This window comes from Durio zibethinus, chromosome 11 (assembly GCF_047325235.1).
Source record: "Durio zibethinus cultivar Kanyao isolate XHJ-2024 chromosome 11, ASM4732523v1, whole genome shotgun sequence".
In the NCBI taxonomy this organism is placed as follows: domain Eukaryota; kingdom Viridiplantae; phylum Streptophyta; class Magnoliopsida; order Malvales; family Malvaceae; genus Durio; species Durio zibethinus.
Window position 1 is genome coordinate 6,385,308 of NC_143172.1, and position 24,896 is coordinate 6,410,203.

At 30.4% G+C, this 24,896-nt stretch overlaps 1 protein-coding gene, 2 long non-coding RNA genes and 1 other non-coding gene across 7 annotated transcripts; 2 read left to right on the plus strand and 2 right to left on the minus strand.

Moving 5' to 3' along the window:
- Positions 1-15,244: 15,244 nt before the first annotated feature.
- LOC149516021 (uncharacterized) lies at positions 15,245-17,567 on the minus strand. The gene is made up of 2 exons (XR_016346680.1): positions 16,774-17,567; positions 15,245-15,728 (listed from the first exon to the last, which is right to left on the minus strand). It is a non-coding gene; the product is annotated as an uncharacterized LOC149516021 (long non-coding RNA).
- Positions 15,744-17,474, plus strand: LOC149516022 (uncharacterized). The gene is made up of 2 exons (XR_016346679.1): positions 15,744-16,533; positions 16,735-17,474. It is a non-coding gene; the product is annotated as an uncharacterized LOC149516022 (long non-coding RNA).
- An 880-nt stretch (positions 17,568-18,447) lies between the features above and the next one.
- Positions 18,448-18,519, minus strand: TRNAC-GCA (transfer RNA cysteine (anticodon GCA)). Its single transcript has one exon. It is a non-coding gene; the product is annotated as a tRNA-Cys (tRNA).
- A 46-nt stretch (positions 18,520-18,565) lies between these two features.
- On the plus strand, positions 18,566-24,311 carry LOC111291066 (RNA polymerase III subunit RPC82 family protein). 4 transcript variants are annotated; one of them, XR_016346276.1, is made up of 15 exons: positions 18,566-18,724; positions 18,850-18,997; positions 19,232-19,350; positions 19,596-19,683; positions 19,853-20,004; positions 20,490-20,642; positions 20,718-20,825; positions 21,585-21,696; positions 22,228-22,371; positions 22,457-22,494; positions 22,586-22,678; positions 22,800-22,883; positions 23,284-23,312; positions 23,380-23,451; positions 23,531-23,671. XR_016346276.1 is itself a non-coding variant. In XM_022882619.2 (15 exons), exons 1-15 carry the CDS (start codon positions 18,656-18,658, stop codon positions 24,053-24,055), a joined length of 1,644 nt encoding a protein of 547 aa, XP_022738354.2. In that variant the 5' UTR covers positions 18,566-18,655; the 3' UTR covers positions 24,056-24,311. The 4 variants fall into 4 exon arrangements, 3 of the variants coding, with proteins under 3 accessions (XP_022738354.2, XP_022738355.2, XP_022738356.2); XM_022882619.2 differs by lacking the exon at positions 23,284-23,312 and adding an exon at positions 23,942-24,311 and having other exon boundaries at positions 23,531-23,680; XM_022882620.2 differs by lacking the exons at positions 23,284-23,312; positions 23,380-23,451 and adding an exon at positions 23,942-24,311 and having other exon boundaries at positions 23,531-23,680.
- Positions 24,312-24,896: the final 585 nt, after the last annotated feature.

The window sequence follows — 24,896 nt, forward strand, 5'->3', positions numbered from 1 at the left end:
CTATAATAATACTTTTTTTATTATCGAAACATCTTTGTAATTTTTTTTCATTTTATCTTTTTTCACATGTTAGTATGTCTATGTGGCAAGTCTATATAGCAATGTACCATCATGGGAGGACATTGTTAAGAACCAGACATAATACTAGATATGTAAATGGTATTGTAGTTGAATTTGAAAAAAATCCTGATAAAATTTGTTATTAGACTATAATACGTGCTGTAAAGGCATTAGGTTATGACCTAAATAAGGTAATTAAAGTATATTATATTGAAGATGACAAAACATTAAATGTAAGGTTGAAGTTGTTAAGTGATGACAATAGTGTGCTAGAAATGATAGAGCAATTAAAGAAGAACAGACACATTGATTTATATGTAGAGCATTTGAATTGTGATAATGAGAATTACATGCTAGAAACCCTTTTGGAGCCAAAAAGTATAAATGATGATGATGATTTTAATGTTGTGAGTGTTAAGGCAATTAATGATAGTGAACAACTCCTTCAATCACCTAGACTTCGTACACCAACCTTAAAGGACTTTTATAGTGATAATGAGCAGAATGAGAAACATAATAGTGATGAGAATAAAGAGAAATTTGGTAGCTATAGTGGTAGCATAAGAAGGAATTAGGTGAGGTTGTGATAATGATGAGCATAATGGTAATGTCGATGGTCAGCAAAATGAAAAAAAAATGATAATGTAGATGCTAATATAATGGTGAACAAAACGAAAAAGTGAGTTTGAGAAATGGTGAGTAGAATGGGGAAGTTAATTTAGAAAATGGTGAGCAGAATAAAGAAGTGAGTTTAGAAAGTGGTAAACAAAATATGGAAAATGGTAGTAAACAACATGCCAGTGATATTGGTAATGTAGATGGTAATGAACAGCATGCCAGTGATGTTGGTAATGTATATGGTAATGAATAGCAAGCCAATGATTTTGGTAGTAAAAATTATGAAAAAATATTGGTAGATGTATCATAGGCTATTGATGATTCAGATACTGATGATGAATTAGAAGTTGTTAGAAATAATTTAAGTAAATACATTGATAAGAAAAAAAAAGTTACGTATTAATGATAGTGATTCTGATTTCCATGATATTTTGCTAATGGATATGATAATGATGATGATGATGCTGATGAAAATGATAATAATGATAATGCTTATGAATATGATGGTGTAAATGTTGATGAATATGAAAATGAATATTTTGATTCATCTGACCAAGGGAGTTTTATGGATACTGATGATAGGTTTGATGAAGATGATGCACAAAGAGTGAGATCTAGTAATAACTATTATAATCCTAATGTTTCTTTAGATGATTTATTTTTAGGACTTAGGTTTAGTGATTTAAAGACCTTTAAAAATGTACTTGTTGACTTTTCAACTAAAAAAAGGTTTAAATTTGAGTACTTAAATAATGATAAGCTAAAGGTGAAAGCTAAATGTTCTGCATTAGGTTGTAATTTATTGATCTTGCGCTCATGGTGCAATGATAAAAAGACTTTCATTGTGAAATCATACGATTTTATGCATAGTTGCCTGCCTACAACTAATAACGAAAGGGTGACATTTTCTATTATAGAAAGAAAATATGGAGATGTGATTAGTGCTATCCCATTCATTAAACATAGGCATTTGAGAGCATTACTCAGCAAAGATCTGGGTGTGCTTGTGACTTTTAGTGTGTGCAGAGCAGTAAAGGGACTAGTTATTAAAAAATAAAAGAGACATATAAAGAAAAATTTAAAGTTTTAAATGATTACGTAGATGAACTAAAGTGTATAACCTTAAAAGCACTGTAATTATTATTTTTTAAAAACCAACACCAAATTCATTACTTGTTTTTCAAAAGATGTATGTGTGTTTGAGAGCTATCAAAGATAATTTTTTGAATGGTTGTAAACACATTATTGGTTTGGATGGATTTTTTTGAAAGGATTGGTTAAAGGTCAATTACTGGTGGCAATAAAGAGGGATGAGAACAATAAAATGTTTTCAATTACATAGGTAGTGGTAGAAATAGAGAATATTAAGAAATGGACATGGTTTATCAACCATGTTCTGATTTGGGCATTGAAGATGGGCTTGGATGGTCAGTGATTTTTAACATGCAAAAGGTATGTTTTATGTTTGCTTCATTGTAAATTGACAGTTTAATTTGTTTACCTTTTAAAAGTGTATTTAATTTATAGTTACACAATATATTTGTTTGCATAGGTTCTAATAAGATTTGTTAGGGAGTTGTTGCCTTTAGCTGATTAAAGGATGTGTGTTAAGCATATTTATACTAGATGAGGGAAGACATATAGGGGTAAAGACCAACAATTGCAGTTTTAGAATTATTCTAGGTTTTCTAATCAGCTTGAGCTGAACAAACATGTAAATGAGTTGGCAAACATTCTTAGAAGACTTAGTATAAAAGAAGATTTGTTTGAAAATGGCTTGTAAAGAATTGGTGTCAGGCTTTTTTCTTTGAAATAATAGTGTAATTTTATTGACAACAATATGTGTGAAACATTTAATGGGGTAATCTTAGAAGCTAGGTGCAAGCCTATAATAAGTATACTTTAGGATATTAGATTGTATGTGACGAAGATATTGGTTTTGAAAAGGCATATTATTAGTTAATGAAAAATTGATTATGGGCTTTGAATAATTGAAAAGCTTGATAAGGCAAGAAAACTTAGTGCAAAGTAAGAGGTTGAATGGAACAGAAGTGGTAGACATAAGGTTTACTAGGATGATTTGATGAAACATGAAAGGGAGAGTTATACAGTAATGTTACAGCTACATTCATGCTCATATAGGAAATAATACATTAGTAGAGCCGCTTGTTAGCATGCTATAAGTACTATTTTGTATGATAGTTCAAACTCCATGAATTATTTATCATCATGGTTCAAGAAAGCAACTTATTTTTCTACTTAAAAGAACATGTGGAATCCCTTATTAGCATGCTGTAAGTGCAATGAAGGACTACTGTTAGCTTATTTGGTAAAAAAAATACCTGGTAGGTCAATTAAGAAAAGAAAGCATGATCCACTTAAAGGTAAGATCAAAAGTAAACTTTTCAGGGTTGAAAGTGTGATGACATACAATTATTTCCATGATGATGACATACAATTATTTCCATGATGAGGGCCATAACAAACTAGGATGTCCAAGAAAAACAAAATTTGTAAGAAATTTTCCTTTTTGCCAACAAATATATAATAAACTAAATGATAGTTATATTTTTAACATTTTCTTTATTGCTAATTTGTAGGCCTAAACTAAAAATGCTAAGCCTCAAAAAAATTGAACAGGGAATGTACTAATTTCTTTATTATATTATTGTTTTAGTTTATGTTTAACCTTAGACTAGTGGTTTAGTTGAATTTATTGGTTAATATTGTAGGGTTATGGTTAAGGTTCTCGACTTAGTGTAAAGAAAACAAATGAAGAATCTACAACCACTAATAAAAAGGTATTTTTCAGTTTGTATTAAAATTTAGTCTATCATAGTTAGACTAATTATTAATAGCAAAATAATATGCTACCATATACTTTAAACAAATTATTGATCCTTCAAAAAATGGCTAAAAAAAAATGAAACAAGTAGACCTAGACCCTGATAGTGGATTATCTATTCTCAATGTAAGTAATATTTTAATCCTATTTTTATTTATAAAGCCTATAACAATGTGATATTGGTAACTGATGCCATTATATTCATAAAACTTAGAAGACTTAATGAGATAATTATAGAAAGGTGAATAAGAAAACTTGTTTTATGCATTACCAGAAATCAATTATTGGTAACCAATTTAATACACACCAGTTATTTTCATTCAATATTGTTGTTTACATTGGTAATATTATATTTTGATTTGTCTACTATTAGGCATAAAGGAATCAGAAGCAGACAGAAAGGTCAAGACAAAAGGAATCCATGGAGGTTTCCATAGGAGTTTTAGGGTTGTCTACAATTTCTACATAAGAAAGTGTTGCCACTACATTTAAGAAAGGAAAAGAAAAAGTTCAAGAATGATAGATAAATGTTGTTAGGAATGGGGTAATGTTTTTGGTAATTTGCTATTGGTGATAAAATTTTTGTGTATCTAACATCTGTTACCATCATTTTTTGTATGTAATATTTACTAATAGTATAAGTTTTGGAATGATAACTGATAGAATTTTTTGTATATAACATGTAAGCAATTTCTGACATTTTTAAAATGAAATGAAAGTATACATTTCCAAACATGTGATAGTATGCTTTATGATGTTTCCAAAGTATGAAATTATGCTTTGTATTGTTTGAGTGTAAATTCTAAAAACAGGGTATATTAAGCATAACCATGATATAGCTTAGAAACAAACAAGGTATATTAAGCTACTACATTTTTGCTCAAATACCTAAACCACCATGGCAAGTCTAACAAATCATTTTGGATTATATCATCACTACCATGTCCTATTACTAAAGAAAACAATATTGCCCAACTAAATATCAAAACATATTTATAAGAATTTTTCCTTTTTTCTTTCCTTCTTCTATCAACCTTGGCATTCCTCAAACCTCTTTAGAGAACCTCAATTTTAGCTTTTAATGTAGTAATTTTATCCATCAAGTTTTTAGTGTTGATTCTAAAAGACATATTCTTCCTTACACATCCATTTTCACTATTCAGCTCAGCTTTCAATGCTTTGTTATCCTCTATCAATTTAGAATTCTCTTATTTCAACCTTTTATTGGCATTTCTTAACTCAATTATAACTACTTTTACATGTTTTTCATGTAATTCCACATCATGCCAAAGAAAAAAGTTCCATAATGTTTAACTTGCATACAACCAACAAAATCTATCCATAAGTTATCCTAAATTGTCTTGAAATGTAACACAACCAAACCAAACTAAAACCAAAGCTATCCTAACAAACAAAATAGCATAATCAAATAGCATTCATTCAATTTAATTAAAGATACCTTAAGTTGTCCTTATAATACCTCATTCAAATTAATCAAACAAATCTTAAGCTTTCTTAAATGTTTATCATAAAAGAATCGTCCATTCCATTTATAATACCAAAATCAAATACCATGCCATCCATTATTGCAAAATCAATTACTTGATAGTTTTTGCAACCAAAAATCTTCTTCGGGGTTGTCATCATTGGTTGATGTCACTAATGGGGCTTTAAGTCCATAATCATAGTACCCAGGATCGCCTTCATAATCATAGGTGAAACTTGCATGTCCTAACATATATTGAGTAGAATGAAATTATTAACAAATTAGTAACTATTATTCATATTTATAATTGCTGGGTTCATTTGATTATGAATCATACCTTTTTTTGATATTTTAATTACTGTAAACAAAAATTAATGAAAATTTTCAAACTTACCAAACCTGTTTTTTGTAATTAACATTTTCATATTTCAGTTTTTCATATTTCAATCGATCTTAACGAGGTCTTATAGTTGTCCAAACCTCAATCATATCTCCTTAGCAACCCAAATTTCAATATGATATTATACTCTAGCAATCCTCAAAACCCATCAACTACTCAATGCTTGGACCTCAATCATACGTAAGATTAGTTAAAGATGAAATTAGAAAATCATAGTTGGAAAGAAAAAAGAGATTTTAGGGTTTAAAAATTATGGAAAGCAAATGGGGAAGAAAAATTTTAAGGTTAATGAGATTTTAAGGTTTAGAAAATTGAACGACTGGGCATAAAGAGATGAGAGAGAGAATAGCCATGGTGAAAAAAAATAGTGATGTGGCACTAAAAAATTTACCACCTGTACAACAAAAATGCTAAATCAGTTGCTTTATGTGAATGGACAAAAAAAGTTACCACGTCAACATTAAATGTTGAGATAGACAAAAAAAATTACCACATTAGCATTAAATGTCCAAGTAACAAAAAAAATTGTCACATATACAAAGTCAACTATCACATAAAAAAAATCAACCTCCACATTAGCTACAGTAACAGCAACAATGACCCCCGTTATCAATTTTACTAAATTATACAACTTGTTATTGTATAAGGATCTAATTTCAATAGTTTTTAGTGGACAGAATAATTCCACCATTTCAATAAAGTATAGGGAGCATCCATACAATTTGACACAAAATTTTCAACTAAATTTATATATTAATGTCACGCTCGCATATATATGTATATTTATATATACCTAACATACATATATTTTCATCCTCTATTGCCTAGAATTATGACATGTGGATTGTCACATACGCAGTCTTCATTTGCCATGTAGGACAATTAAGTTGCCATATCCATTTTAAGTTGTCAAGTAATTCAACCTTAATTGTCCTTCTTTTATGTCTTTCTTCTTTCAGGGTTTAAAACTAATAATGTTTCATCTTCCATTCTTGATCTACTAGTTCCTCAGTATCTGTATTCCACTTTCATTTATTTCAAAAAAAATTATTCTATTTCATTATTCAAGAGCTGATGAATCTTTTTTATAGCTTAGAGGAGATGAATTTGTACTATTCAATTTTTTCATGTAAGTAACCAATTGTCTCCCCAACTCATTATTATCTATTTATTGTTTTCAATTTTCATTCTAAAAAAAAAAAAAACCCCATTTGTCTGACCTTTAATTATAAGTATAAATATTTTTTTTCACTTAATTTTTTTAAAAAAATTTGTTCTCTATATTAGAAAGTTTACTGGGTACATTCATCTATAAAAATGATCTCTCAAATGGATATTGGTTGCCAAATTCTAGGTCATAACTCTTTATTTCCTATTTCTCCCAAATTCATTTTTGTTTCTTGCATTTGTTTTTGAAAAGAAATTTCTCCCTTTTTCTATTGAAACCCAGAAACAAAACAATTTTCCCCTAATTTGAAGAATTTATTTGACCAAAAAAAAAAAAACCAATGTCTTAGAAGGATTTGTCAAATTTAGAATTTGTTTAAAAATTATCTAACTACCTATTTTTTATTCAGGTTATTTGCAATCTCTCTTACAATGTATGTATGTTTTTTTCTTTTTCCAATTTTATTATTACACTATATATTAAATAATAAAATGATAAATCGCAACAACGCATGGGTTGCTATCTTGTGTGTGTGTGTGTGTGTGTATATATATATATATATATCCATACGCAGTTATTGTTTGAACTAGTCATTTTTGTCACCTTCATAACATGTGATATTATATGTTAATTACACACACACACATGTATATACACACACATTTATTATTTAAATTAATCATTTTTGTAAGATGTGAGTTCGAACCCTACTATCTCCATTCTCTATCCTCTATCTAATGGATAAAAAAACTAATCATTTTTGTTGGATACATTGCAAGTGATATTACATGTTAATTATTTTAACATTTGTTAAATAATTTATGTTGAGAATGCATATACTTAAACAAACTAAACTAAAATGTTCATACTATTTTTCACACACCTGATAATTATTGTGTTCTAAACTATCACTTTTTTTAGGCATCCTATCAAACAATTCATGTGTATAGAATTTTTCTTCATTTAAACTTTAAAATCTCTCGCAGCCCCCATTACGATGCAATTGTTATGAAAAATTGTGTCAACATAAATTGTGAGATCCTAACAATAATGCAGTGCGATGAGATTTTTGCCTGATGATTCACTAGAATATGAAGCTTCAGTCCATCATCGCCATAGTTTCTTCATTTTTGTTTTCCATTTATCTCCTTCAAGTTAATAATTTTCAACTTTTTTTTAATTTTTAATTTTAATTTTTTATTTAAAAATTATAAATTAATTTTGTTATTTTAATATAAAATAAATTGTATTTTTTCATAATAAATTAACTATAAATAAAATTTATTAATTATATAATAAACTAATAAATAAATTTTAATTATTTATTAACAAAATTATTAGTCAATTTAAAAATAATTTAATAAATATTAAATAACTTAAAATTTTATTATATATAATTTTTAGTCAATATCCTTAATGGTCATTTTTTTCTCATTATAATTCATCTCAACACCATTGTTATTATTGCATCCAAATATATATCTCATTGTTGATTTTAATTTTATCGTTACAGTAATTAATTTCACTTCCACTGCTATTTTCAATCCCACTACTCATCCAAATAGATATTTAGTGCACTAAGATAACAACATAGTCCAAGAATAAACATCTGGATCTTTAATTTTATTAAAAACCCTACAAAACATAATTAGTAAAATAAAAAAAAGAGAAATTAAAGAATTAATTTACTTTTTGCAAAAATCATAATATTGTAATGAATGATAACACTATAAATTTGTAGATTATAAAAGCAAATAATTTTAGATTTTACAATAACAACTTAATTATTAGTAAAATAAAAAATTTAATATTATACGATAATTAAAAAAAGATAATTTTTTGAAAAAGAATTTATACTATAGAAAATACTAATGCATAGTGAAACACTCTTTATATTAGTAATGGTATTAGCATATAAAACTTATTTGATTCAAACTTCAATGAAAGATAAAAATGATAGATTACTTAGATAATGATTTCAATAAATAGTATACAACTTATTAAATTGAAACTTTTAAATTTTATATTATCATACAAATTTAATTATATTTTTATTTTAATGACTATATAAAGCAAAATTTATTTTTGACCCTACAATTTAGTGTGTAATTTGTGATCATATTAAGGTTGTTAATATTATATCGTACAATGTTTCATGTTTTTTAAATGTATATGTCGATACCAGTTATTTTGACATATTATTTTGAATTTTTAGTTTAATACAAATATATTTATAAATATACATGAATTTATACAAAATAATACTACTAATAATATACAAAATAAATATATAATATCTTAAAAAACTAAATAAATAAGTTTAAAAGTATAACAACTAATATCATCAATTTATCATAATATTTTTAAACACTTAATCTTATTGACATTAAATAAGTATTCTTTTTCATGAAAAAATATATTAAGATAAAATCATAAAGACGAAAAAAAATTAATTTTGACTTCAGGATTCTTAAATTTTAAAGAGGGAGCACAATTGCTTTTGAAATACTTATAAAATTTGGTTTGAAAAAATAAAATTTTAAAAAATAAATTGTAGTAAAAAATAAAAAACCTAACTTTTAAGAGTTATTTTGTTTATTAGTTTTATTTTTATTAGGTTAAAAATAGCTAAATAACAGAATACAAGGTAAAAATCATAAAACATATTTTACATTCACTTACTGGTGAAAACAAGCTATTCCACCAAAATTCACTGACACCAAAGTATCTACACATCATACAACTTGGGCTGAGACTAAAGTAGACTTATCTAAGAATAAGATGGGCATATTCTTGGTCCAAATCTACTAAATAAATACAAAAATAAAGTGGGCTGAAATATGGAGATTGTGTTCACATTAGCTGGAAAAGAAGATCATGAATATAGATGGGATTGTGGTCAGGTTCATTATCATGTAATCTATAGAAGTAAATATGTTTATTATGTTTACATGCAAATCTCATGACTTTAGGCATTATTCTAGGAATGCAATCTAAAAGTTTCTACGCTTGAAGGGATATTTCTAGCCTATATATTTTTCATTATCCTTTAGTAGAAGGTAGAATAGAGTTTTCTTTATCCTTAAGTAATCATCTAAATTGTTCTTCAAGTTTTGTATCTCATAGGTCAATTTTTTAGAGTGGTGAACTTCTATTATTTTGCATCCTTAATTAAATTTCTTAAGGTGATGTTTTTGTATCCTTTAGTGTCTAGTTTTGGTGGTGAACTTTTATTCCTTTTAATCTAATAATCATATTCTACTATTAGTCAAATCCTTGTGAGTTATTTTTTTGTGAGTTTTTCTGTTTGCATTTAATTTTCACATCTCAAACTTTAATTCTCGACATCAAATTGATATCAGAGCTATGGCAGGTTGTCATCATCAAGCACCAGCAGAAGAGGTTGAAGCTAACACCAACGTTGCAGCAACTACCAATGTTGACCCAAATGATGCCTTCATATGAGAGATATGGTAATAGATCCTTCAACTAAAACATCAGCTGTATATCCAAGAAGAGATTGAGGAGATAAGAAGGCAATAAAGAAAGAACAAAAAAGGTGAAGGAGAAACCAATTCATACCATAAAAACAATAACGATTCTGATGATAGCATCCTATCTCACCCATGGTAAGTCAGAGACTATCTATGCAGAAATCAACTTCAACCTAGCATATTCAATCCGAAGATAGAGATTCTTGAGTTTGAAAAAAAATTTTAAATTGGCTACATATAGTGAAACGTATATTTGAATACCATGATACCCCTGAACATTGCAAGGTGAAGCTAGTGGCCATTAAACTCAAAAAGCATGCATTTTTTTAGTGGAAAAATTTGAAGAAACAAAGAGAAAGAGAAGGTAAGAGAAAAATTACAACTTGAGAAAAGATGAAACGAGAGTTGAAAAGAAAGTATCTCTTAGATAACTTTTAGCAAAACATCTTCCTTGGGCTCCATAACTTAAAGCAAAAGAATCTTTCAGTGAAAGAATACATTAACAAAGAAAGCACATCTAAGACCAGTGTTTCTATCAAACTCCCTTCAAATTTACCCCTAAAAAAAGAAAGAGTCATTTCTTATAAAACACAATCTAGTATTGTCAACACTCAAACCCAAAAAGACTTTAAGAGCCAATGAGTTGGACATATACATTTTGAATGTCTAAATATCAAGAGAGTTACGTTGGTTGAAATGAAGATCTTGAAAATGCTAAAAGAAAACCTATTGAAGCACCCCTGGATCTTGAACAAGGTGTTAAGGAGACCTATAATGATCTTGAATTCTCACTTATTATACAATACAGTATGAGTGATATGTATGTAGAGGACAAAGATTGGTTGCATAAGAATAAATTCTACACTAAAAGCATTGTTCATGATAAGGTATGTGATGCTATGATTGATAACGGTAGTTTTGAAAATATTATTTCTACTTTTATGATGCAGAAATTAGACTTCAAGGCAGTGGATCACTCCAAACCATAAAAGTTGAGTTGGCTACAAAAAGAGAATGAAATCAAATTTAGTAAAAGGTGTTTGATTTTTTTTTTCATAGAAAAGAATATTAAGCAGTGAGATCTTATTTTACCTCAAATAGAGTTTGCCTACAACCGTTCGCCAAACCAAACCAAACCACTGGTTGTAATCCTTTTAAGGTGGTATATGGTAAGAATCTAATCAATCTTCTAAATTTAGTTCCTTTCCTTACTAATCAACAATTTAGTGGAGATACAAAAGAAATAGCTAAGGGTATCAAACGATTGCATTAACAAGTGAAAGCTTAGATTTTACAGCAAAATGAGAAATATAAAAAAGTAATAATCATGCATCGAAAACATGTAAAATAAGAATATGATTGAGTGTAGATTAACTTACGCAAAGAGAGATTTTCTCCAAGGAAGTTTAACAATTACAACCTAAGGTAAATGGTCCATTTAAAATTCTTTAACGCATTAGAGAGAATGCTTACAAAATAGAGCTTCCTGACACTTATGAAGTATCTTTCATCTTCAATGTTGCTGATTTATCATCCTATTATGACTAGAATACTAGTTTAGACTTGAGGACAAGTCTTTGCCAACTAGAAGAGATTGACACCGAAGGATTTACACATCATACAACTTAGGCTAATACTAAGGCAGTCTTATCCAAGAATAAGATGGGCCTATCCTTGGTCTAAATCTACTAAATAAATACAAAAATAAGATGGGCTGATATGAGGTATCTTTCATCTTCAATGTTGCTGATTTATCATCCTATTATGACTAGAATACTAGTTCAGACTTGAGGACAAGTCTTTGCCAACTAGAGGAGATTGACACCAAAGTATTTGCACATCATACAATTTGGACTAATACTAAGGTAGACTTATCCAAGAATAAGATTGGCCTATCCTTGGTCTAAATCTACTAAATAAATACAAAAATAAGGTGGGCTGAAATATAAAAATTGCATTCACACTGGTTGAAAAAGAAGAGCATGAATATAGATGAGATTATGGTCAGGTTCATTATCATGTAATCTGTAGGAGTAAATAGGCAGATTATGTTCACATGCAAATCTCAAGATTTTAGGCACTATTCTAGCAATGCAATCTAAAAGTTTTCATGCTTGGAGGGATGTTCCTAGCTTATATATTTTCTATTATTCTTTAGTAAAAGGCAGAATAGAGTTTTTTTTTTATCTTTAAACAATTATTTAGATTATTCTTCAAGTTTTGTATCTCTTAGGTAGATTTTTTATAATGGTGAACTTTTATTGTTCTGTATCCTTGATTAGATTCCTTAGGGTAGTATTTCTGTATCCTTTAATGTCTAGTTTTGGTGGTTAACTTTTATCCTTTTTAATCTAATAATTATATTTTATCATTATTCAAATCCTTGTGAGTTATTTTCTTTATGAGTTTTTCTGTTTGTAGTTAATTTCCACATTTCAAACTTCAATTCCCAACATCATTCTCTAAAACCACCTAAAGCAAACTAAAATAATTGTTATTACATGATATCAAATTTGTTATGAAAGATTAGCCTTAAATATACTGTATTTTAATATAACTGGAGCATATCGACCGATACAGTTAATAATAAAACCAAACTAGCAACAATGAATCATATAGCTAGTTAGGCAACAAATTGCTTGTAGTTGTATCATATGTGCATGACTCAATGCAATGCAAATAACAGCATTTTTTTCCAGTATATTTAGTGGTAAACCTACAAAAATATGCAAGAAAAAACAACTAAAGTTTATCACTAAGGGTTGATGCAAGTGGTTAAAATTTAGGATCTGTATGCAAAGTATCCAAGTTTGAACTTTTATAATCTTTTGTTGGCAAACAATCTATAAATCTAAAAATTTTCAATTCATAAATCTCTTTATGGATCGATGTCTTGCCAAAAAAGCAATTAGAGTAGTATTTTTGAAAATAGCTTTAAACGTTTACACTGCATGTGCACAATGCGCCAAACAATTAATTAATCTGGAACTGGAAGGGTTAGGGGGTTGATGCAGTCGCTTTCTAACCCACGACAGGTTTGCTGTCCAATCTTGGTAAAACGTTCTGTCTCGATGATCAATGGACTTGTCAAACTATTGTTTCTGTAGAAAAGGCATTTTAACGTACTGGCATTCATACATTTAAAAAACACAAAAAAAAATTCTGTCATTTTGAATATTGCTAGATATAAATACTTACTGGTTGTTTTCGGTGCATATATCTCAATTATTAGAATTTAAAAGTTTTTCAAGTTAAAATTTTACATTCTATTATTTATTAATTAATTCAATAAACACACATGGTTTAAAAAAAAAAATTGCAACTTATACATGCGCTTCTCAATGTTGGATGAAGTTTTGTTTCAAAGTTAAATAGGAGATTATTGAACTCAAAATTTTATGTTTCATTCTACATACCTTGATTCAATCTAATTTTATATTGATTTTATTTCGTTTGTTTATTGATTTTTCTTTAATTATTAATTAAATCATTATACATATGTAGATTTTACCTAACTTTTTTATTATTTATTTGGTTATTTATTCATTCAATAATCATAAAGTTGAAATTATATTTATTTAAAAAAAAGTTTAGTTTATTTTAATTCCAAGCACACAAATAAATGTAGGACAAGTAACGTAGCGTTGGCTCCCAATGTAAGAGGCTGGCAATCAACGAAGAGGCAGCAAACACACGTTGCTTTTACATGTTTCTGTCAAAACACCACATCCTCTCTCTCTTTTCTTTTGTAGTTTATATAATCTTTTTCACTTCCATATTAATTTTATTGTCATGACAATTAGATCAGGACACATGCGCAAGCTAATTATAAATAAGGGCCTGCGAGTGATATTGAGGACAGAAAAGATAACGAGATTCAATAAGGTTTTAAGGCAGGTAAGAGTTACAATCAAACAGCTAATGTTGTTGGGTAGAAACTGAACACCAAGTCCTCGAGAAAAAGACACAATCCCTTTTCCGTTCTCTTCTTTATTGTTGTTTATCTTTATCCATTTTTCAGCCATAAATGCGGAGTCGACATGTATTCAAGGCCGTACACAATTGCGAGATTGCTCATTGAAATGAAATCTCAGCTGATCTTCAAATTTCATTTTACCAGTTTGGCCTCATCAGTTGGGCAATTGGGGTCCATCAATACGATAGCAACTTTCCCCTAGAAATATGCTTCGGATTTAATTTCTTATTTATTGTCCAATCCCTTTTTCTTTTTCAAGCGATGGAAACATGATTGGATCAGTTTTATCATCCTTATAATACTACAACTTTTTAGAGTCTTATTCGATACCAACTAAGGGTTCCTAACACTACAAGAGAAATGGGAGAAATAAGTTATATTGATGAAAATTTGCCGTAGAAAAAATCCCATTTATTGATAATTTTTTTGTGAAAATTGTAAATTTAGAATTTTTTTTAAAGTTTTGACATAATTATCAATGAAATTCCGTCAATAGTTTTGGTCAGTAAAATTCCCTCCTCCTCTATGCGACCCTCCCCTCCTGCGTGACTCTCCCTACGCGACCCCTTGCGCGAGCCTCTAAAAACTTCTAAAAACATTTCAGAGTGGATATAGACTTCCATTCTCAATCATATCGTTAGAAAGTTTCCATTAAGTTAATAAGAAACTGTTCTAGGAGGGAGTATGGGACTTCTCTTCCAAATTCTAAAAAGAATTGTATGGTATACCAGCTAAGTGCTAACCAAAAAGAAAAAGATAGGCTAGGCAAGTCGATTCTATAATTTACCCAAGATTTCTCGTCAAGAGTCACGGGAATGGATTAAACAGTTGTAGTCTCGGATCATGCATATAAAACGTATTAGTATTTGCTAGGAATAAACCATAACATAAAGAAAGAAATTGAAGAAAGTGCATTGAACCTCTCCGACCCACCCATCATTTATTTATTTATCTTTTTTTAGTTCATCGAAAGATAAAAACCTAGTACAAGGAAAGGGAAGGGGGACTTGGTTTAATATCTCCTCAAGCGCCTTTAACCACTAGGCTAAAGGCTTGGGGACACCATTTATTTATTTCATTCACTAGCATACTTGCTAGTTATATATTCTCGGTGTATTACAGCTATTCGTTATAGAGATTTTATAATCGATGAATAAAATTGACAAGTAATTTGGTGACTGGTTGCGATGTTGTCCCTAAGGAAAATATACTTAATTAGTTAGAATCACTAGTAAATGAAAGGTGCGGCCACTAAGAAAAAAGCAGGAAAAAGGAAAGTAGTTCCATTTCCCATCACAAGCAGAATGGAGAAGAAATTCGTTAGTCCAATGATTTGAAAGAAATTGGGCAGTGCAGAAGCTCATCAAACTGATTTCTTGTCTCAGCCCAATACAGTGAACAGGTTCTTCTTCAGGGTAACAAAGAAGAGTTCCACACGCACACAAAATGAAAGCCTTATGTGCTGCTGGACTGCTTGCTGATGACGGTGGTGGTGGTGGTGGTGATCAGGTCAAAGACTCAAAGCTATCAAAGCGATATTTGAGGGCACATCACACTCACACTCACAGTCACACCCCACACCACTCGCACATGCCCCGCATGATCTCCCTCTGATGCACTTGCATCGAAATGTTCCCTCGATCCGTTACCTGTGGGGTCTCTTTGTTCTCCTTCTTTACAACTGAAATAGCAAAAGTTCCTAATCATTTTTCTATTTTTCTCCTCCCGACTTTAGTAGTTTGTCCACTTTGATTATCAAACTTCTTTTTTATTTCCTTCTATTTCACATTTCTTATTGGTAATAATGATATCGGCTTCCATTGTTTGTGTGAGAAAGGAATAAAAAAAATCAGTGGTGATGATCAGTTTTTGTAACTCTGGCTTACACCTGAGAGGAGAGAAATCAAATACTAGTCTCAGTCTCTGCTTGCCGAGTCAAAGCTGAAATATTGGACCACGGAGCTACATACAGTTTCTGCCATAGCGATGCTTTGGAGACTGGAAAGTTTGAACGCCAATATTAGATTTAGTCCTCCTGATACCATCTCCCCAAATCAAAATTCTTTGTTTTCCTAATTTTAAGGCTGAAAGCTGTTAACCACTCACATATAATAGAACCTGTTGAGTTTTAATTTTATTTGCAACTTAATTAAATTCTATATATATGTTATTAAGAGTGCCCAATTGTTTTGACATTACAAATTAATTTTACTTTACTATTTAGGTGAAAGAATAAGTGATGTAAACATTAGTTTTATAAGTTAATAAAATATTAAAATTTTAATTTTAATGATTCATATTTAATTTTTTATAATCTTAAGTAAAAAAAAAAAGTGAAAATTTCAGTTCTCTTATCTTTATTTTCAGATTTGAAAAAAAAAAGCTGTATATAATTTTGATTAAGACCAAACTTAATTCGAACGACGCAGGATCTCATGCTCTCTTTAAAGCCTCCTTGACCACCAAGCTAAGAAGCAAATAACACAGTTAAGTATCTTTATTAAGAACATAAACATGACCAAAATCTTTGTTTAGATGGACAGTATGAAAGGTGACAAAAACAGTATGAAGTTTTTTTATTTCCTTCTTGTTTGGGTAATATTAGGGTTTGTTTTCATTTTCGTTTTTGGTTTTTGGGTAGTTTTATGATTTTTTTTTTCTTGTGTTATTTGAAACAAATCAATCAGAAATCAAGGAAAAGAAAACTCTAATCAGAGATGGCTCACGAGGGTAGTAATGCTTGTCCTTCCCGCGAGGCTTCCGTCGCTATCCTAGACTGTAAGGCTCCTGCTGTAGCCTGTTTCATCTGTCTTCCCCAATGATCCTACCTCGTGAACGTCCCTCAAGACCTCTGTGACCGCCACGCCCGATAACGCATCTCTATCATTGACAAAGCAGAAGCTACGTCAGCATCAACGTCGGTGGCATGAGAACGAAGTATACTTCCTAATTTATAAGTAGCTTAGTGTAATGTAAATTAGGGTTTCAAGTTTCATCGGGCTGATGGACGTCTGCTCTCACAAATTAGGCTAAAGCTAAGGCTCGGCCCAAAAAATAATAATAATAAAGGCCATTCGTCTCGATTGACTCTTGTATTTAATAGTAGAAGCAGGTAGGGTTTGATATTAGATCTGATTGAATTGGCTGGGGTTCGGACTTTGGAGACCGAAGGTGAGAGGCAGAGGCGGAGGCGGAGGCGGAGGCGTTTCTATCAACTCAACTTCTCGTGTTTGTCATGGAGTGGTCAATCCAAAAAGCATGAAGATTAGATCACTATATTTGTTAAGCGCTCTGTGATCCTATGTTGAGCCTATGTGGTGGTGATTTTAAAACACTGAAACTAATCATGAATCTTCAAAAGTAATCAAATTATTATTTTGAAAGGTGATGTAACTTCTATACAAAAGGATGAGAAACCTTTATCATATTTTTTATTTTTTTAATATTTTATATAAAATATAATTTTTTATTTTTCTTTTATTATAAATTTAATAAATTGGTTTTATTTTCTAATTCAAATATTTTTTTTACATAATTTATATTATAAAAATTAATTTACCTATCAATAAATATGTTTATTAATATAATAATTTAATTACATTTTATTATAAAATAAATAAATATTACTAATATTATCTTTCAACAATATTAAAATTATTAATATATATAACTATTATAATATACAATGTTTGATTTTTAATAATATCAAATACAGTAATCTTTAATTTTTAAGAATTAATAATTATTAACTAAATAAAGTAATTTCAAATTATAAGTGTTAGGATTACTTTGATAATAAAATTATTTTATAATTATACTACCATGATGATTTTTCTAAGATACCAAAATCTACCTTAAAAGAAAGGTATTCTCTTTTCTGTTTTGCTTGCCTGCATTTCATTTATTGTTAACAGTCTATCTTTATTTGATGTTGAAATTTAACTTTTGCTTTTTGGCAATAGAAAATTGAGGATTTGAAAAAAAAAAAAATGAATTTATGGAATTCTAGAAAACCTAATGAATTAAAGTTGTTTCAAATTGAAGGTTGTTTCATTTTGTCACTTGTTTGAAAATTTCAATTTCACTTGTTAATGTTACTTTGATAACAACAAACCCAAACTCAATTGCACACTTTATAAATACTAAAGATTTAAGCAATAATAAAGAAACTTCCTTTTTTTCTTCTGTAAGCACGGTTATGGCCTGAGGCTGAGAGCCCAGTTTGTAGCCCATATAGATACGGAACTTAGTTGCAAACATCATAAAATTTGTTAGCCCAAAATATAATAGCTGTTAAATAACAATGAACGTGGCCCATATAGATACTGATTTTAGTTGAAAGCCCAAAAGAACACTTAGCCCAAAATACAATAGCTGTTAAATGAAATTCAACATATAAAAGGGCCCAACCGGGTTCGAACCGGTGACCTCTTGATCTGCAGTCAAATGCTCTACCACTGAGCTATAGACCCTTTTTCATTTGGCGTAGCAAGAGTCATTATACATATTCATTATCATTAAGTTGAAACCCTCGCAACCTTCCCGTCTCGCGTGCCTTTTCTATTTCTCAATCTCCTAGTAGAAGCAAACCAAAGAAACCGGCGTCAGATGGTGACTCAGTACGGAATCAAATACGCCGTCAATCTAATCACCACTCACTTCGGCGATCTCGTCGCCGTAAATAAATCTACTTCTATCCTTAACATTCAATTTATACCTATAATTATATAGATTTATGAATATTTAATTATTTATACGGTAATAATAGTATTAAGTTTAATTTCGTTGCTTTGTTTGTACAGAAAGTTTGTGAGTGTCTTCTCCGGAAAGGACCGTTAAATCTCCAAGCCATAGTCCGGTTTACGGAGCTCACTTCTTCTCAAGTCAAGAACAGCTTACTTGTCTTAATTCAACACAATTGCGTTCAAGCGTTCGTTCTCGAACAACCTGGTTCTTCCATCTTTCTTCATTTCAAATTTATACTTTTTTTTCTTAATTGTTTATTCTCTGTTTGACTACTAAGAATATGGGAAAAAGAGGGTTAAGGTTTAATTCGCTTTGGCTGGATTAAGTGGGCAATGGGTATTGCAGTTACTTTTAATGCTCAACATGGAATTGAATTCGTTAATCTGCTTCCTTTGTTAGAATTTGATTGTTTGAAATAATTTGCAATGGAACATGCAGGTGATCATGGAGATGGAGCAAAACTTAATACTCAGTACATAACGCTGTTCAATAACATAATCCATCGTTGGAGATTTCCCAAATTCTTGACTATCGTCTCCCAGAAACTTGATAAACAAGTAAACTCTTCATTTCTACTAACAATGTGAGAATAAGACTAAAGCTCCATTCAGTTGATGCTTTTGCTATTTGTTTTTTGTTTTTTTTTTTTTTTAAATAATATAAAGCAAAAAGAAAAAAAATTAAAAAATAGAAAACAAAAGGCAAATAGCAGAAGCATCAATCAAATGGGGCCTAAATAAATATAGATTTTTTCTTTTTTCTTTTTTTAACTTTATTACATTTTGTGCATTGGTTTTTGTAGTGTGTTGAACTTCTGGAGGCTTTGCTTCTCCATGGAAGGCTTACCCTCAAACAAATGTCTGATCGAGCAAAATCGGGTCAAAATGAAGGCAGCTCTTTCAGAATTACCTGTTTTCTTTCTCTTTCTTGGATATTGGCAAACATTACTCTTTTGGTTGAAAGGAACTGGGGATTGATTAGATAGTGCATCTGAGCTAAGTGATACACCCATAGGGGAATTTATTCACGTCCATTTAATAAATGTTATATATTTTCCAGGAGATGATGCAATTTTAGATGCTGTACGAGAAGCCTTTATTAAGTTACTGAATGCTCATTTTATTGAACGATGCCCTGCCTCTGAGCCAGTTCTCACAAAACCAACTGAAGAAGAAGCTTCTGCAAGGAAGCGAGGTCCTAAGTCTGCCAAGGTATTTGTTGATTAATGTCATACTAGTTGGAGATTGCTTTCGTGCAAAACTTGGACTAGGCAAGTGGTTTTCTCTGGTGGTAGAAATATCACTAGAGGATTGTTATTGGAATCAAAGTCTATTACAGCAGAGTTCTATCCTTCAGGACTGCTTTTGAAACATACTTACGAAACGGTAATTCATAATAAAGATCATCTTCCTGAAGTGTTTTGGTCCCTAGATGCTGATGTGTAATGCATCCTTAATTAGATTTTAGCTACTTTGGTTTTGCTAATTTGTGAGTAAAATTTTCTGTTATGTCCATGTGGATTTACAGAAAGCTGTTGTCACATTAACTAGGCAGGCATTAAATTATATAATTGGAGTACTGCAGTCATTCATATTCTAATTACTGTAAATTGCCTCTTGATATCAGCTTGCACCATCTAACTTTTATCCTGAATAAATATGACTTTGTTGGAAACTTTCTAAAATTTATACTGCAGATACTTGAAGAAAAAGAAACGTTAGAGCAACGTGTTTTGGAAGCTGCTGCACCTCCTGAAGCCTTAAGATTTTTGATTGTAACACAAACCGAATGTGCTGCTGATGGAGGGAAGGATGAGAGCAATTCCTCTGGCATGGCACCTGGCGAGAAGGTTGGCATAAAACATATCATTTGAACTGACTAGGTTTATTCATATGCTAATTTGAAATTTCTCCATCTTTTATAGCGCAAGCGTGATGCTTTAGAGTCAGAGACAGAATGTGGGACTACAGATGACCAAGTTGTTCTTTGGCGTGCTAATTTCGAGGAATTTATACGGCGTCTTAGGCATAAGGTTGGTTTACCTTATGATTCGTCATCTGAATTATACTTTGAATATGTTTAAAGAAAGTAGAAACAAAAGCATTTTGTTGATCACTCTAGAAATAATATGCTTCATTCTATTCATGTGTAATCCTATTGTAAGTTATGAAGTGGTGATAATATGAATTAGCCAAAGGTTGCTAAGTATTGCATTTCACGCATATTCATGAAAGATATACTAGCTGTATTGCCTTATTCCAGAGAATCATGCTGTTGGGAAATTTCAGCATTTAAGTCTTTGATGAATTTCATTTGACTTAAGTGATTTTCCGTGTTTTCTTCTTGTTGCATTTAGGGTATTTTTGCCCTTTCTAGTTTCTTACAGGTTAAAATTCTTTGAGAGAAAATTGTCTTTAGATGTAGTATACTTTGTGTCCCCATATAAAAACCACTAACAATATGCTCACAAAAATTAACAAAAAATGTTAGATATAAATCATCTGATTTTTAGAGATCTCATTAATCTGTATAAAGTTTGTAAATTAGCATGCCATGGCCTTTTGCTGAACAAAAAGAAAAGAAAGCATGCTGTTCCTTATTTGCTTTATTCTTTTCTTTCTTCTTTTTTTCTTTTTTCTTGGGCTCCTTAGAAAAATAGAGAAGCTCAAGGTGGTGAAGAAATCATCTAAACCTCAAGGGTTCACTAGACAGTCCCTTCAATTATGTAAGACTTAAATTATTTTCCTACCTGTTATTATTGAATGAATGTGAAGTTCTGTGTAATTTCTAGGCTTGCATCGAGAATGTGAGGGCGCACCTGGATGATGGAGCTATTATTGTCTTGGGTGCTATGCTGGAAGCAACTAGAGGTGCAGAGAAGAAAGTTAAAACAGAGAATTCAGGTTAGCTAATCTTCGATATGGTTGCTAATTACCTTTGAACACCTACAATTATGTATTTATTTTGCTGCCAAAATCATATTCGGATATATTTTTCAATTTCTATAATGCAAATATGGATCTAATACAGTATCAGTGCAAGAATTGGAGTTATTCTGTCATTTATCGAAATTATAACTTGCAGTTATAGTCCTAGATTCTTTTTTTACTTTAAAAAAGTACTAATGTGTCCACAAGTGTGTTTTTGAAATAATCTTAATTAATATGTGAAAAGCCTTTTATACAGAGGAGGTGCAAGATGCTTTGGCTATGTTGACTAAACAATATAGGCTACACAGAAGCCACTTTAGGTAGCTACTTTGGATTAATTAGGCTAGGGTTGCAAATTTAAGAAGCCAGGAATTCTGTTTTGGCAAAAGAATCGACTAAGTTTCAGCAAAAAGGAAAGAAAAAAGGGGGAAGGGGTTTTGTGCCTTTGGTTTGTGCAACTTTGTTGATTGTTGCTTGTATTATTGATAAAACTGCATTTTACAGTTCCACTGTCACTGAATTCCATATATGAAGAGGTGATAAAGAGTGAAGAAGGTCGTAATATAACCTTTGATCGTGTTAGAGCGTCCCTTGTTCAGTTGAGTTGTCCACCCTTTGTAAAAGCAGTCAATGAGTCATACAGTATTGGTATGCCTTTTTTCTCACTCTATCTTTGTTTTGGCTGATTAATTTGTTTTATATTTCTGGTGACACATTACTGTTTCTTGTACAGATTTCAAGAAAATAATTGAACTAGCTCAGAATGAGGAGGTCTTTTTGATTTTAGTGTTGATTAAAATATTTGAGTTGCTCATGCTCCATTCAGCTAGATGGATGGCCAGTAACATATCTTATATTGCAGGTGGAATCTATTGTGTTGAAAAGATATGGAAGGGATGCATATAGAATGTTCCGGTTACTTTTAAACAGTGGTCGCCTGCTTGAGACTGATAAGGTATCAATCCTTTGATGGAGATAACCCTGTAGACTTTTGCTGTTGCTATTCAAGATATATAGTCTGTGGTTTTAAGAATCTTATTAGTGCACTGGAATTGTTGTTTTTCTTAATCTTGTAGATTGCAGATACCACTTTTGTTGAAAAGAAGGACACGCCAAAAATTCTTTATAAACTGTGGAAGGATGATTATTTGCATATGGAGGTACAAACCTTTTCTTTGTGTGTCCTACGAATAAGCATAGCAAAATAACTATGTATGTTTTCTGACACCTCTTAACTTTTGCGACAAATTGCTTTAACGAGGTTATGTTGGATTCCGTTAAATTAAGTTTGTTGTTTGGAATAAATAAATATTATACACATTTAACTGAAATTCAAAACTAATAAAAAGGTCAACTTAATGAAGTCAATTTCAAGTCTGACAGGCTTTCATCAGAATTTATAATTGTTTTAATATTCCACAATTTAAAACTAAATGAATTGGAATCCATCTTAAGTGATTGCAAACAATAGAATCAATAAATGCAATTGAAAAAGAGCCTTTATTTGCAAGATACTCAGATGTTTATGTACTAATAGGATTGAAGCTATGTTTTTCACAGATTGATGTTTATCTTGGGCTATGCATAAGGTATATGTGTAATTTTTTGCAATAAAGAAATTACATAGTTAATTGTGGAAGTTAAATGTCTTTACAGTATCAATTGGTTATGAACTTTGGTATTGTGCTAGTCATCCAGGAAAAAGGGGGAAAAAAAGCAGTTTACTATGTAAGTTTGCCATATTGAGTGGACAATGGTTTAAACAGTCTAAATTCATTTTCACGATAATGCTTATTTCTTCCTGCAGAAATTACAACTAACAGGAGTTAGACAATCACAGTTCCTGTTGTGGAAAGTGAATAAGAACACTCTCCAGGAGCATGTACTAGATGAGATGTTCCATGCTGCCTTAAATTTGAGCCTACGAGTGGCTCATGAGTTGGAACAAGAAAAGGAGGTTTGTTATGCACAATTAATCTTCTTGTGTGTCTTTCTTTTGCAGAAACATATCATTATACCTTCTTTGCTTTAGCATATTCTTAATGTTGGAAGTGTTGAGATTTTCAATAGCCTCATTCATGTGTTGTTAATTTTTGCCTTGCCTTGCCTTGCCTTGGAGTGTAATTAACAAAAGAAAAAGTTCTATACTGTCTCTTACTAATAATATATATTACTATTCTCATACTAATAATATATATTACTATGGTGAATTTTCCAGCTTTTGAATATCCCGCAAGATAAACGTGTTAACCGACTAAGAAAAGTCAGGTTACTCTTGGAATCATCACATATGAAGCTTGACGATGCTATCATGCTTTTCCATGACTTCTGAGTTACTTAAGCAAGCTTCGCTGCTGCCATTTCCTTGAGTAATGGAGGGATGTGCTGTTCCACCATGTATCAGTCTTAACAATTTTGTCGTTTCATTTGGTCCTGTAGGGATTCTAAGTGTTCAGGACAGAGATATATATATATATATATATATATATATTTCCTTTAATTTAAAGAATGAGTCCGTGTGTACTTTCGATTGAATCAACTCAACTGGAATCTGCAATGGTTTATAAATATCGTTGTTCTTTCATTAATCCATGTTATCCAACAGAAATCACATTGGTTTTGCATACATCTTCTGCCCCAACCCAAGGAAAAGGAAACAAAAAAAGAAAGAGGCAATCAAACACGTGACAAGTAACTTGCTAAACAATAATGTCAAAAGTGCCACAAACTTTGGTTGTAAACCATATTGAAGAATCAGTTTTCGTTAGAAACTGAATATGGTGAAGAGTTATGATTACAAGTGGAGTGGGAGAGAGATTGAAGATAAGGCTGAGACAAAATTGAATATGAGTAGAATCGAATAAACAAACATGTGTATGTGATTTATTTGTTTACTTTTAAAAAACATTTGTGCATGTTAAAAAAATTATTTTATTCGTTCAGTTTTGATTAATCTAAATAATAAGTTATTTGTATTTGATTCATGTTTCAGTTTAATTAAGTTAAATGAATTCATTTATTAATATTAAACGAATATGTTTATGAAAATATATAAATGAATATATTCATGAATAATAAATAAATTATAACTAAACAAAATTAAACAAATAAACCTTAAATGAATATAAAAAAATTCAAATAAACATAAATAAATTTTTTTAAAAATTACAGTA